The sequence below is a fragment of the Daldinia loculata genome (genome assembly GCF_022478755.1).
Source record: "Daldinia loculata strain CBS 113971 unplaced genomic scaffold F4817scaffold_11, whole genome shotgun sequence".
NCBI classification, from domain to species: Eukaryota; Fungi; Ascomycota; class Sordariomycetes; order Xylariales; family Hypoxylaceae; genus Daldinia; species Daldinia loculata.
This window is the reverse complement of record NW_026054865.1, coordinates 642354-655702: the sequence shown is the minus strand read 5'-3', so window position 1 is coordinate 655702 and position 13349 is coordinate 642354. Positions and strand designations below refer to the sequence as shown.

Here is a 13349-nt window from a genome sequence, read left to right as displayed (position 1 = left end):
ACATTTCAACATTTTAAAGTTATACTGTCCTAAGACCCCCCCCACCCGGGTAGGTAGGTTAAGAGCAATAAGTATTAAGAACTTGTTTCTTTTTTTGTTGATAAAATGGCTAGATACATGTTGAAGTTGTTGCGATAATTGCGATAGACAGGTACGTGAGTGAGTATGGACTTACCTAATACAGCAGGTCTGCTGTGAGGCCTAGGTTGGCGTTGATTCGCGGGAATGTGAGATTGCCCATGTACCTATTTTAGCCACTGTGAGATAGCGCTTTCTTGATATCCCCGGCTTGGTCAGCAGCCATTATCGGTACCAGTCCTCTCGTTGTCCCATGCTTTCTATTTATTATTTCATCCGCTCAACTTAATTTCATCATTACATCAAGTGTGAACTATCCATCTCAATATGGACTGACTAATTATAGACCATCGTTCTTACGCAGTAGTGTTTTCTTAAAGCTATAGAATTGGCCCCTGCTATCTAAAGTTACAGCCTGTTATATTCCGACTCATCGCTTCGCTACTATGGCTCCCGGCAGAGCAAGCATCGAGGTTACGGCTCCCCCGTATCCGCCCGGGACCGAAGAAGAGGTTAAGTGCCTTCCAGAGGGCCGACATTTTACTCTTCGAGGTGTTGCCGCCGGTCTACTCGTCGGGCTGATGTGAGTAGCACGTATATTTCTTTATTTCCCTTTCATAGCAAAGCGTAGACGCGTCCCCATTTCTTATATAAGCCATTATTTTTAGAGTACGATGTAAACCCCTCCGTTTAGCAGTAGATAAAATGTATCAAAACGGTAGTCATTACTGACTTCATATTGTAGAATATGTTTCAGTAATATGTACTTCGGGTTACAGACTGGCTGGATTTCTATGATGACAATGCCTGCTAGTCTATTAGGCTTTGGTATCTTTAAGACTCTGTCACGTCACCTAACGTTTCCATTCTCCCCCGTGGAAAATGTGCTTGTGCAATCTGTGGCAGGCGGTATGGCAATCATGCCTCTTGGTTGCGGATTCGTAGGCGTGGTAAGTAGTGATGGGCCCAACAAGAAAAGAATAGCCATACTAACTAGATCTATTCCGATCCTAGATACCGGCTATGGAGTATATGATGGACTCATCAGAGCAAGGTCCGATAAGACTAAGCATGTGGAAACTCATAATTTGGTCTCTAGGTCTTTGCTACTTTGGTGTCGTATTTGCTGTTCCGTTGTAAGTCAACGGTCCTTTCTGATCTATTCGATATTGGCACCTAACCTCAATTAGGCGTCGTCAAGTGATCATCAGAGAACAATTGAAATTCCCAAGTGGATTCAGTACCGCGGTTCTGATTGGGGTCCTTCATGGCAAAGGACAAACTCAAAACAGCGGCGCATTGGATACATCGAAAGCTGCTACTTTTGGCAGTCTAGCACTTGAGAATCAACCACTTCTACAAACCGAAGGTGCCGATGACGGGGGTGATGTAGCTGATTCGACTGGTGGACTACCGCCCGCTGCTGAGTCGACAAAGCCTTATAACTGGGGTTCTAATATCCGGCTACTTCTGATTACGTTTGGAATATCTGGCTTATACACCCTCTGCACTTATTTCTTTCCCATACTTAGGAACCTCCCTATCTTCGGAACGGTGGCAGCAGACACTTGGCTCTGGACTCTAAATCCAAGCCTCGCGTACGTCGGTCAAGGTATTATAATGGGTCCTTCTACAACTATACATATGCTTCTTGGAGCGGTAGTTGGCTGGGGCATTCTATCTCCCCTTGCTAAATCTCGAGGCTGGGCCCCAGGGCCGGTCGATGATTGGGAGGAAGGTAGTAGAGGCTGGATTGTCTGGACTTCTCTTGCTATTATGCTATCAGATGCCATTGTCAGCTTAGGATATATTGCCTTCGCCCCCCTTCTAAAGAATTATCCGTCTATCTTTGCCAGCATCAGACGGCGATTTCAGTATGATGGGCTCAAGAGTTTATTCTTTAGTCGATCCAGAGGGTACACAGCTATTCAGAACAGCGAAGACGACCCGAGAACTTCAGTAGCCACGAGGCGCTCAGAGGACGTAGATGGTCTACCAAGCCCGTTAGTTGAGCGCAGGAATCCTTTCGACACACAACCGACTGATACCCAAAGAGCCTGGGATCAAGATGACGCACCCCCCGATCAACTAGTCGGAAACAGAACAGTTAGTGTTGGTCTCGTTGCATCGGTCCTCTTTTGCATCGCTAGCATTCATATCACGTTTGGCGATCTAGTTCCCCTATATGCCACTATCATAGCCGTTCTAATGGCAATGGTTTTGAGCATAATGGGAGTTCGAGCGCTAGGTGAAACGGACCTGAATCCCGTTTCCGGAATCAGCAAGCTAGCACAGCTTTTCTTCGCATTAATTATCCCACAGTCTCACAAATCAAGTGTCCTCATTAATTTGGTGGCTGGCGCTGTATCGGAAGCTGGTGCATTACAAGCGGGTGATCTCATGCAAGATCTGAAGACCGGCCACTTACTGGGTGCAGCGCCGAAAGCGCAGTTCTGGGGCCAGATCATCGGCGCGACTGTGGGTGCTGTTGTCAGTGCGTTCATCTATCGGTTATACACTGCTGTATACGAAGTTCCTGGGGACCTATTCCAAGTACCAACCGGCCGCGTGTGGATCGCAACTGCAAGATTGGTCACTGGGAAGGGATTGCCAGATATGGCCAGGAGTTATGCTATCGGTGGAGCGGTTATTTTCGCTATCTTCACTGCCCTTCGTGCAAAGGCGATTGGAAAGAGCTGGCATGCGTATATACCTGGCGGGATCGCCGTGGCAGTTGGTAAGAACAAACAAATATAATGAATTAGGTCTATTGCTAACAAAATACTTTTTAGGCATGTACAATGTCCCATCTTTCACATTAGCAAGAACTATTGGTGGTTTGATAAACTGGTACTGGAGGATATATCTGCGAAAGGATGATACACCGCTTATTATCCTTGCGTCGGTGAGTGACTTATTATTATGGTTAGCTTTTTGAATAGCATCACTGACATCAATTATAGGGTTTCGTTCTAGGAGAAGGAGTTTTGAGTATCGTCAATCTGCTATTACAGAGCTCTCGAGTTCCTCACCTCTGAAAACAGTAGCACTGGCCAATCGGGGGGTTTACGTAGTTCAGCCTGAAATAATCATACGATGTTTGGTCTATCTAGGTAGGTAGTATATATTTGTCCTATTTCTTAGTTTATATTACTACTTACCAAGCGATCTCGGTATGCTTACCAAATGGTATAACTGGAGAACATGAGACGATGATAAGGACAGCATCAAGTAGCATAGTAGCATAATATTTGGATATACATAAATCCATCTTTGTATGGGGCAGCCTGGTCCCGACGATCGGATATCATCTAATGTACCAGGAAATATCCGGGCTTGTGATCGCCCGATCTCAGCCGGAGCCGTGGTTTTGTGGGCTGATTTTGCCCCCGCATTTTAAGTTCCACAGCCGGCGCGGGGTCTTAATATATCGGTGGTATCCCTCTCGAAACGCGCGGGCCAGCAAAGTCTCGCATCTCACATCGTAGTTGGCCCGATCAGTGCTATACAGTCAAGATGCTGCTCAACGAAAGCCATACCGACGTGCAAACAACCGTGGATGGGAAGGAGACGTCGATGAGTGAGGAGGGCCCCCGCGACAGTAGAGGCTCCTGACTAGAGACGCTAACGTTGGGCAGGAATTTTCACATTTCATCCCACCATCCCGCAATATCCTGATGCGTAAGGCCTTTATTTTCTTTCCATTTAAGGACTTGGACATAAGTTTGCTGATGAGTTGGCAGTCGATTTCCTGGCATCGTGTTATTCAGCGAGATCTATCAAGGTATCATCATCGTCGAGCATCTAGCACGGCAAGTCGTCGACTACTATGCAGCTCGCTAACTAGCGTGTGGACAGTCACGGGTCCAGTAGCGCGATTCGCGCGTCAAATCGCAGGTCAGGGCTATATTGTTGCTGCTCCATCGTCGTATCACGACTTCACTGGCCCCGAAGCCCTAGCCTACGATGACCCGGGAACGAACCAGGGGAATGAGTGGAAGGTGAAGAAGGTAAGGTCGTGGCTCCATGTAACATATCGACTAAGTGCAGGCTGACCGCGAGCATGGTTGCAGACTCTTCAATCATATGACGAGGACTCTCACAAGGCGGTTGATTACCTCCTCAGTCTTCCTACGTGTACGGGCAGGATAGGCAGTACGGGAATGTGTCTGGGTGGCCATCTTTCTCTACGAGCTAGTGTACGACTCTTACTTTCGATTAAACCTTCTTGCGCTGACGTGCCCCTAGCTTGATCCGCGGATAAGCGCAACCGTTGCGTACTTTGCTACCGATGTACACTCCCGTACGTTGGGGCCTCATTCGGGGGCCAATTTGTCAGTCCAGGGCCCAGAAAACAGTAACCACACGATCGACAAGCTCGGCGAGATTAAGGGCGAGGTAGCCATGATTTTCGGCATCAAAGACACCCACGTCCCGGACGAGGGCCGCGACTTGATTCGACACAAGCTGAGGACCTCTGGGACGGTCTTCAGTTTTTACGAGTTCGCGTGGGCGCAGCACGCCTTCATCCGCGATGAGCTGAGCAAGGGTCGCTACGATCCGGCCATCACGAAGATCTGCTTCGAGGTGTTGCTGGAACTGTTCGGCCGAGTGCTAAAGTCAGACCTGGGACAGAGGGACAACAAGCCTCAGAAGATTGAGCACGTCTGTTGATGAGTCTCTGACATCGGCAGTCTGTATCAGTAAAACCGAGAACAATCTCCGTGGAAATATCCACCAACCTATTTCCTAGGAGTATTGATTAGCTACATATCCGCTCATTATCTATCCAAATTACATATTATGTATACCGACTTAATCCCCGAAAAATGGAGGTAAGGCAGGCAATACGTAAATCAAAACATGTAACCCTACTTAGAGGCTACTTGATATTTCAACAGGCCAGAAACGGCCGCTAAAATGCCTTACCATAAAGTAGATGTTGGACTTGCCCGCATTTGTTGAAAATGAGATATGTAGATATTCGAAACGTTTTCGGAATAATTAGTCGTCCGTTGGGGGCCGTTGTGGCTGATTTGAGGTCATTTCTGGTTACATTACAATTGCAGGTATGCGTCTCGAAGATAATATGCATATTTTCTCCTATAAGGCTGCCTACCGAAGTATTAAGTTCCCAAATAGGTATATGGAATATTGGAGAAATCAGGTATTGGTCAGCTTAGTATTTTGATATCACGAAGCCTCACATTGGTCTATGTAAAAGGTGGGCTTGCGAACTATGTATGTAATAAGAAGGCTGCTTGACGATGGTTGGTATGAGATGGTACGAAGTTACTTCTAGAGGGATTGTACACTTTTACCTAGACGATACCTGCCGCTTCTGAATGCGATTCTATGAATGCCATTGGATTTGAACTCGAAAACACGTACATGTACATACCTCATGTAACTACCTATTGTAGATCCTCCAAGAGACTTGAATCTTCTAGAATTACATAATGACGTCCTTCTCGCGGCTTTGTATGTACACAAATCAGACAAGGCAGGCAGATTGTACATAGAAGGCAGAGGGCAGTAGGCGAAGCAATTGGAAGTTGCCTTATCAACGGATCCGTTCCTGCCTGACAGCGAAAAGAAGAGCAGAGAAGAAAAAAAGGTACATTGGGATAGGTATTTTGTGTTTCGTGCATTTTTAGTGGGTCATAAGGCGGGCAACCAAGCAGTGATGTCAGTACCTCTTACCTTGTGTACTGAGCACTAGGTATGGCGGGGTAAGTACCCAGAGAGGTATCTATGTACTCAGAATATGTGATGTGCATAGTGTACCACCTAGGTAGAGAATAGAGACGATACTTAGAGGTTTGTACCGTAGGCCTGTTGCTCCTAGAGACCTCTAGAATTAACAGTGTACTATTACGAAATTCAATTCACTTATATCCTTAGGTACACTTCTGAGATGTAGGCCAGAAAATACGGTACATGCAGTACATAAGTGTGTACTGAAAATTCTATTGTTTTCAGTTACCTAGCAAGTTAGGCGGAAAGTACCAGAAGCGGGTACCAACTTCCAGCAATTCGAGAAGATTCCCTGGCCCCACCATAGCTTCCACTTCTGATTGTATAAACTCTTGCTCAAGTCCCAAGCACATTTCTCTTTTCATCATCAATCTCAGACATCAACAACACCAATTCACACACAAACAACGCAAAACACATTAATTTAGATACCCGTCCCATTTGGGTACAAAATTCTGTCGCGTTTTGACATATCTACAACGTTATTACACCTCTACAACGCACATCTTTCTATTACCCCGCCATACCTACTGTTTGACTCTAAAAAGTCGTCACATCTTTCACAATGGTTCCCGCAGTCGGAATTGACTTGGGCACGACCTATTCGTGTGTAGGCGTCTACCGAGACGACCGAATTGAAATCATTGCCAATGATCAGGGTAACAGAACCACACCCTCCTTCGTGGCCTTCACGGACACGGAGCGTCTGATCGGTGATGCCGCCAAGAACCAAGTCGCTATGAACCCTCAGAACACCGTCTTCGACGCCAAGCGTCTGATCGGTCGCAAGTTCTCGGACCCCGAGGTTCAGGCTGACATGAAGCACTTCCCCTTCAAGGTCATTAACAAGAACGACAAGCCTGTCATCGAGGTTGAGTACAAGGGTGAGACGAAGCACTTCACCCCCGAAGAAATCTCCTCTATGGTCCTTACCAAGATGAAGGAGACCGCTGAGGCCTACCTTGGTGGCACTGTCAACAACGCTGTTGTTACTGTACCTGCCTACTTCAACGACTCTCAGCGACAAGCTACCAAGGATGCCGGTCTAATTGCTGGCCTGAACGTCCTCCGAATCATCAACGAGCCCACAGCTGCCGCCATCGCTTATGGTCTCGATAAGAAGACCGAGGGTGAGCGCAACGTTCTCATCTTCGATCTCGGTGGTGGTACCTTCGATGTCTCTCTCCTAACCATTGAGGAGGGTATCTTCGAGGTCAAGGCTACTGCTGGTGACACTCACTTGGGTGGTGAGGACTTTGACAACCGACTTGTCAACCACTTCGTCAACGAGTTCAAGCGCAAGCACAAGAAGGATCTCTCTAACAACCCCCGTGCTCTGCGACGTCTCCGAACCGCTTGCGAGCGTGCCAAGCGTACTCTTTCTTCTTCCGCTCAGACCTCTATTGAGATCGACTCTCTATACGAGGGTATCGACTTCTACACGTCTATCACCCGTGCCAGATTCGAGGAGCTTTGCCAGGATCTCTTCCGATCCACCATCCAGCCCGTCGACCGCGTCCTTGCTGATGCTAAGATCGACAAGTCTCAAGTCCACGAGATTGTCCTCGTCGGTGGCTCCACCCGTATCCCCCGTGTGCAGAAGCTCATCACCGACTACTTCAACGGAAAGGAGCCATGCAAGTCTATCAACCCCGATGAGGCCGTCGCCTACGGTGCTGCCGTACAGGCTGCCATCCTCTCTGGTGACACCAGCTCCAAGTCGACCAACGAGATCCTGCTTCTCGACGTCGCCCCGCTTTCCATCGGTATCGAGACTGCTGGTGGTATGATGACCAAGCTCATCCCCCGCAACACCACCATTCCTACCAAGAAATCCGAGGTCTTCTCCACCTTCTCGGACAACCAGCCTGGTGTCCTGATCCAAGTCTACGAGGGTGAACGTCAACGCACCAAGGACAACAACCTGCTCGGCAAGTTCGAGCTGACTGGTATCCCACCTGCGCCTCGTGGTGTCCCTCAAATTGAGGTCACTTTCGATGTCGATGCCAACGGTATCATCAACGTGTCCGCCGTTGAGAAGGGTACTGGCAAGTCCAACAAGATTGTCATCACCAACGACAAGGGTCGTCTATCCAAGGAGGAGATCGAGCGTATGCTTTCCGAGGCCGAGAAGTACAAAGAGGAAGATGAGGCTGAAGGTCGCCGTATCGGTGCCAAGAACGGCCTTGAGTCGTACGCATACTCTCTCCGAAACACCCTCTCCGACTCCAAGGTCGACGAGAAGCTCGACGCTGGTGACAAGGAGAAGCTCAAGGCCGAGATCGACAAGGTTGTCGCTTGGCTCGACGAGAACCAGCAGGCCACCCGCGAGGAGTACGAGGAGAAGCAGAAGGAGCTGGAGGGCATTGCCAACCCCATCATGATGAAGTTCTACGGAGCTGGTGGTGCCGGTGGTGTTCCCGGTGCCGGCGGCCCTGGCGGCTTCCCCGGTGCTCCCGGCGGTGCTCCTGGCGGTGGCCAGGATGACGGCCCCACTGTTGAGGAGGTTGACTAAACGGTTTCGCATTCATGATATCTCTTTTCCTTTATTGTTCCGGCGTTTTCCTCAGGTGTTTAATGACACACTGTGTGGCGGTCTCGGATTTCACGGGTTTGCACTAGATTCTTACTGGTAATGAATGATACAGGGCAAAAGTTGCGGTTTATGACTTGCATGGGATGTATTCTAGGCAGGAATAATCCTTCTACGAAGCAATGAAGTTAATTCATAAATAAATACTGCGGTCTTCATGAATGTGATATGTGTGACATGATTATAAGCTTTGCTACATATTTAATGGTTTTCTATGGTTGAATTGTTATCATTAGATGTAGGACTTTGAGGTAAGCTTTAAGAAAATTTGTAAATTTCGTAGTGCTCCCATTTCCACGATGCCGTGTTGCTATATCTTGGTACACTACTGACTTAAACCCTACCTATTCAACTAAAACGAGATGTCTGACTGAAGCCTTCTATACTTTACATAAATGCACACATTACTATATTAGTCTAAGCTGACTCGCGCGACTGCAGCTGTTCCTGGACCCTCCGTCTCCGCTCAATCTCAAGCCGGCGCCACTCCTCATCGCTGATACTCGGCATGTCGAGGTGTTCGCGGAAGGCGGTATCAGGCTGGACCTTCTCGTCCCTGGGCTGCCAGACGTCGGCGCTGCTGGGACGTCCGGGGGCGTGGTACTTGAGGTACTCCTTGCGGCGATAGTAGGCGCGGATGGCTTCTTCTTTCTGGGGGCCCGAGTAGGTGCGGGTGCGCATGCAGAACCAGAAGTCGTCCCAGTGCTCGGAGCAGGAGCGCATGGTCCCGGAGCGGTAGACGGATACCCATTGGCCGCCGAGGGAGTTGCAGTGGTAGGCGGCGTCGAAGGCTTGGCGGCAGGACATGCTGGTTGGGAGGAGGGATTCGGTTATTGGGTCTAGGTGGGAGGGGATGGGGGGGTCGGTTGTGGTTGTGGTGGGGGAGGAGGTGGTGGTGGACCAGAAGAGGGAGGAGGAGTTGGAGGATTGGAAGGAGGAGGACTGTGATGTTGTTGTTGATGGGGGAGTAGATGTGCTTTTGGTCGATGGTTCGGGGGGAGGTTGTGTGGTGGCGGGTTTGCTGGTGCTGCCGAACTCTGCTTGCAGCTGGGCCATGAACTTGGCGATTTCGGGATCGCCATAGTCGGATTCGGGCTGCTTTGGCGGAGGCGCTGCGGGCTTGGTATTAGACTCGTCGGCGGTAGGATTGGGGCTCTTTGGAGCGGAGGGGGATTGCGATGACCACATCCAACCCATGGTGTCTGTTGTCAGCTGGTTTGCTGTTATAGCTTCGTATATGTAGATTTGCCGATTGGGATTTGCGATTAACTTTGCGCTTCTGTTGAATTGGTTCTCTTGGGAATGAAGACGGTAGTGATTCGTAAAGATGAAGCAGTTAGATTGAAGGATAGAACATAGGTGAACAAAGGAAGGTCTCAGTGTTCGGTCGAGTATGTGCGGGGGGTTGACGCGGGGTGCAGTATTGGAGTATAGTAGTATTTGCTCTCGTGATCGATTCCCTCGAAGGTGATGCGATTTTCTTTTTGGACCAATGACAGACAGAGTCGCTGATTGCAGCTCAAATCCGTGGTACGATGGATCTGGTACGGGAAGCAGAGATGGTCTGATATACGGAATAGTGACCTCAGATATGCAGGTGGGTTTTGGGTATCACTACATATGTAGAAGTTCTGTAGGTTGTTGCATATGCCCGTTCAAATTTCGATATATTCCTTAGGTACCTTTTAACTTCGTCTCGACGGTTTCTCAATTGCTTCGCGCTATATAGGTTAGAAGCTTTCATCCCACCAAGACTGTGGCTTAATAGCTGTGGCACACTATATATTCAGGTACATAATCCGTACAGTGGTGGCTTGACTATTTTGACAGGTGGGGAGGTACAATTACCTAAGATAATTTGATCTTAGCAAGAGCTAGCTATGACCTCATCGGCCTTTACGAAACTTGTTGAATTGAGCTGAACTAAATAGTTGAACACTAACTAACAATAATAAATTCTAACACGTTCAGCACAATCCCTACGGATCTCATATCTCCTCATCCGGCTCATTGTCGACTATGAGCATGGGGAAGAGCTTCAAACTATCCAGACGATGATCCCAAGATACCCATGTCTCGGCCCTAGGAGCTTGCCTGGGTTGAGGGGGTTAAGAACCCCGGGCTCATTCGCGAGACCTATTCTCACACAACGTTACCAGCCACGATGGACATCGGTACCGAGAGCTTGGGAGAGTACTACTACCGGAGAAGGGAAAAGTGGCCATATAGATGCTGCTCCGAATGAATCCATTCTTTGGATAGACAGTATGGCCAAATTCTTTTTTTTTTTTTTTTAATATTTTTTAAACAATACTACACCCTTAATATACTGAGATGAACTAAGATAACTAACCAAACCTGTTAGATTTATTCCCCCTTAAACTCTCCGGATTACTACGAGCACCATGGAAGAGTTCCGACCTGGACGTGGCCGAGCTTATGAAGCGATTTCAGAACTCAACTCTAGGCGCCCTTGACCCTATGAACATGGTCAAACGAGCCATTCCAAAGACTGCCCCAATTAATATTACTGAAATCCTACCTCGCCTTAAGGACGGTGGAGCTTTTGTGAAGTTCACACATCCTGCCGATGTACCTGCCAAGGAGATTGAGGCAACCATCTCTAAATACCTCCAGGAGAAGCCCGTAAGGCCATTTTTCAGTCCGTTCAGGGGAGTCCGGGCCGGACTAGTTAATGGTGTTCCCTGGCTAGAAGACCTGCATAGATTCCCTAAGGATAGACTAAGGGTTGAATTTGTCCCTAAGAATCCGGGTGAGGAGGCGGTCGAGTTGTCCCAGGAAACCTTGTACAGCTTGTTCCGCCGGTACGGAAAGATTGCCGACATCGTCTCACAACCATGGGATTCTAAAGTCCTCCCTAAATACGCCTATGTTGATTTTGCATCCGTTAGAGATGCTATCATGGCCAGGAACTGTCTGCATGGTTTCGTCGTGCCCGAAGATCTTGGCGGTGGCAAGTCGGGAACTAGGCTACGCATGTCCTATGAACAGCGAGTGCAACCACACCGGTTCTGGGAATGGATATCGAACCATCCGAGAATTGTCATTCCTGTCTTGGTCGCGTTACTAACTGGTCTCACTGTTGTTATATTCGATCCCATTCGATCATTTTTCGTCAAAGCTCACGTCACAGGCCGGTTCCGGCTCAGCAACAGTAAGCTCTATAGATGGCTTCGAAGGCGGACTGTTTATATCTTAAATCTCAAGAGAGAAAAAACGGATCAAGCAGGACTAAATGCAGTTTGGACTCACAGGAGGGACCTAATCGACCAGATTCAGAAATGGCTACTAGAAACTGCTGGAACTTTCATCGTCGTTCAGGGACCCCGCGGCTCCGGTAAGAAAGAACTGGTCTTGGACCAAGCCCTAAAGGAGAGAAGCAATGTTCTAGTCATCGACTGCAAACCGATAGTAGAAGCTAGGGGAGAATCTGGAACGATCAAGGAGATGGCGGCGTCTGTTGGTTACCGTCCTTTATTCTCGTATGCGAACAGCATGAGTAGTATGGTCGATCTTGCTGTCCAGAGCACAACCGGTGTCAAGGCAGGGTTCTCCGAGACTTTGGAATCGCAGCTTCAGAAGATCTTGCAGACAACAGCCGCTGCTCTCACGGACATTGGTATCTCGGATCGTAATAAGACGGATTCTGACGCTTCACTCCCTGTCGACGCCTACCTGGAAGCACACCCTGAGAAGCGACCCGTTGTAGTTATCGACAACTTCCTACATAAGGGCAGTTCTAACGCCATTGTTTATGATAAGGTGGCCGAATGGGCTGCTGCTTTAGTCCAATCTAATATTGCTCACGTCATATTCCTAACCACCGACTCGTCCTACTCGAAATACCTATCCAAAGCTCTTCCCGACCGTGTCTTCCGCCAGACTGCCCTGGGAGATCTCTCACCCGACATAGCCAAGCGCTTCATCCTAAGCCATATTACCAACGGAGAGGAGCAGACCGAAGCGAAAGAGGGCTTGAGCGACTCGAGCGAGAAGCAGCCAGCATGGGCCAGAGTCCTCCCTGACTTGGGAGAACTTGACGAATGTATCGGTACTCTAGGCGGCCGTCTCACAGACCTGGAATTTCTAGCCCGCCGCCTGAAAGCTGGTCAAAGCCCCAAGCAGGCGGTAGAGGAGATCACGGAACAATCCGCTTCCGAAATTCTCAAGTTCTTCCTCCTCCCCGGCAAGACGACCAGCGACGGCGAGCACAAGTGGTCCGTGGAACAGGCCTGGTACCTCGTCAAAGCACTCGCCGGCAACGATTCCCTACGCTACAACGAAGTCCTCCTGCACAACACCTTCGCATCCTCGACCTCCGTACCCGACGGAGAAGCCGCGCTCGAAGGCCTCTCCAACGCCGAGCTCATCACGCTGAAATGGCGCAACGGCCGCCCTGCTCTAGTCGCTCCCGGAAAACCCGTATACGCCGCGGCTTTCCGCCTGCTGGCACGCGACCCCGTCCTAGCCGCGAAAATGGACCTTGCGGTGCTGACAGAGCTCGCCAAAGCCGAGGCCAAGAACATAGATAAGGCGGAGACGGAACTCGCGCTGCTAGGTGCCTTGCCCAAGCAGCCGGCGCAGACGGCGGGACGGACGACGTATTTGCTGGGCAAGATTGACGCTGCGCAGAGGAAGGTCGAGGCGTATGAGAGGGAGATGGGGGTGTTGAAGAAGGTGCTTTGTACTGAGGCTTGATTGATGTTGGTGGTGGGTGGATGGGATGGATAGGTGGTTAGGAGGTAAGGGTGTTGTACATATGGGTAGTAGCATGACATGATTCCAGTCGATACCCAGCTCATTTACTCGGTTAGAGGAGAACAATCGGTATATATAAAATAGCAAATAGCATTATATTGCATTTCACATCTCGCACCGATTTCAACATCTACCTCTCTTA

At 49.1% G+C, this 13349-nt stretch overlaps 5 protein-coding genes across 5 annotated transcripts; 4 read left to right on the top strand and 1 right to left on the bottom strand.

Moving 5' to 3' along the window:
• Positions 1-295: 295 nt before the first annotated feature.
• On the top strand, positions 296-3537 carry F4817DRAFT_331060 (OPT superfamily oligopeptide transporter). Its single transcript, XM_049302468.1, has 6 exons — positions 296-661; positions 824-1028; positions 1093-1214; positions 1269-2815; positions 2871-2983; positions 3042-3537. Exons 1-6 carry the CDS (start codon positions 525-527, stop codon positions 3114-3116), a joined length of 2199 nt encoding a protein of 732 aa, XP_049161388.1. The 5' UTR covers positions 296-524; the 3' UTR covers positions 3117-3537.
• A 57-nt stretch (positions 3538-3594) lies between these two features.
• F4817DRAFT_313790 (dienelactone hydrolase) lies at positions 3595-4752 on the top strand (the record flags this gene model as incomplete). Its single annotated transcript, XM_049300303.1, has 6 exons — positions 3595-3658; positions 3717-3759; positions 3822-3862; positions 3937-4088; positions 4152-4277; positions 4327-4752. The coding sequence occupies 6 exons, from the start codon at positions 3595-3597 to the stop codon at positions 4750-4752; spliced, it is 852 nt and encodes a 283-aa protein (XP_049161387.1).
• A 1194-nt stretch (positions 4753-5946) lies between these two features.
• On the top strand, positions 5947-8582 carry F4817DRAFT_27742 (heat shock 70 kDa protein). The gene has a single exon (XM_049299506.1). The coding sequence runs from the start codon at positions 6401-6403 to the stop codon at positions 8348-8350; it is 1950 nt and encodes a 649-aa protein (XP_049161386.1). The 5' UTR covers positions 5947-6400; the 3' UTR covers positions 8351-8582.
• Positions 8583-8680: 98 nt separating this feature from the next.
• Positions 8681-10105, bottom strand: F4817DRAFT_331055 (uncharacterized protein). The gene has a single exon (XM_049302467.1). It carries the CDS (start codon positions 9623-9625, stop codon positions 8846-8848), a length of 780 nt encoding a protein of 259 aa, XP_049161385.1. The 5' UTR covers positions 9626-10105; the 3' UTR covers positions 8681-8845.
• Positions 10106-10294: 189 nt separating this feature from the next.
• Positions 10295-13306, top strand: F4817DRAFT_27704 (RNA12 protein-domain-containing protein). Its single transcript, XM_049299501.1, has 2 exons — positions 10295-10693; positions 10794-13306. Exons 1-2 carry the CDS (start codon positions 10483-10485, stop codon positions 13145-13147), a joined length of 2565 nt encoding a protein of 854 aa, XP_049161384.1. The 5' UTR covers positions 10295-10482; the 3' UTR covers positions 13148-13306.
• Positions 13307-13349: the final 43 nt, after the last annotated feature.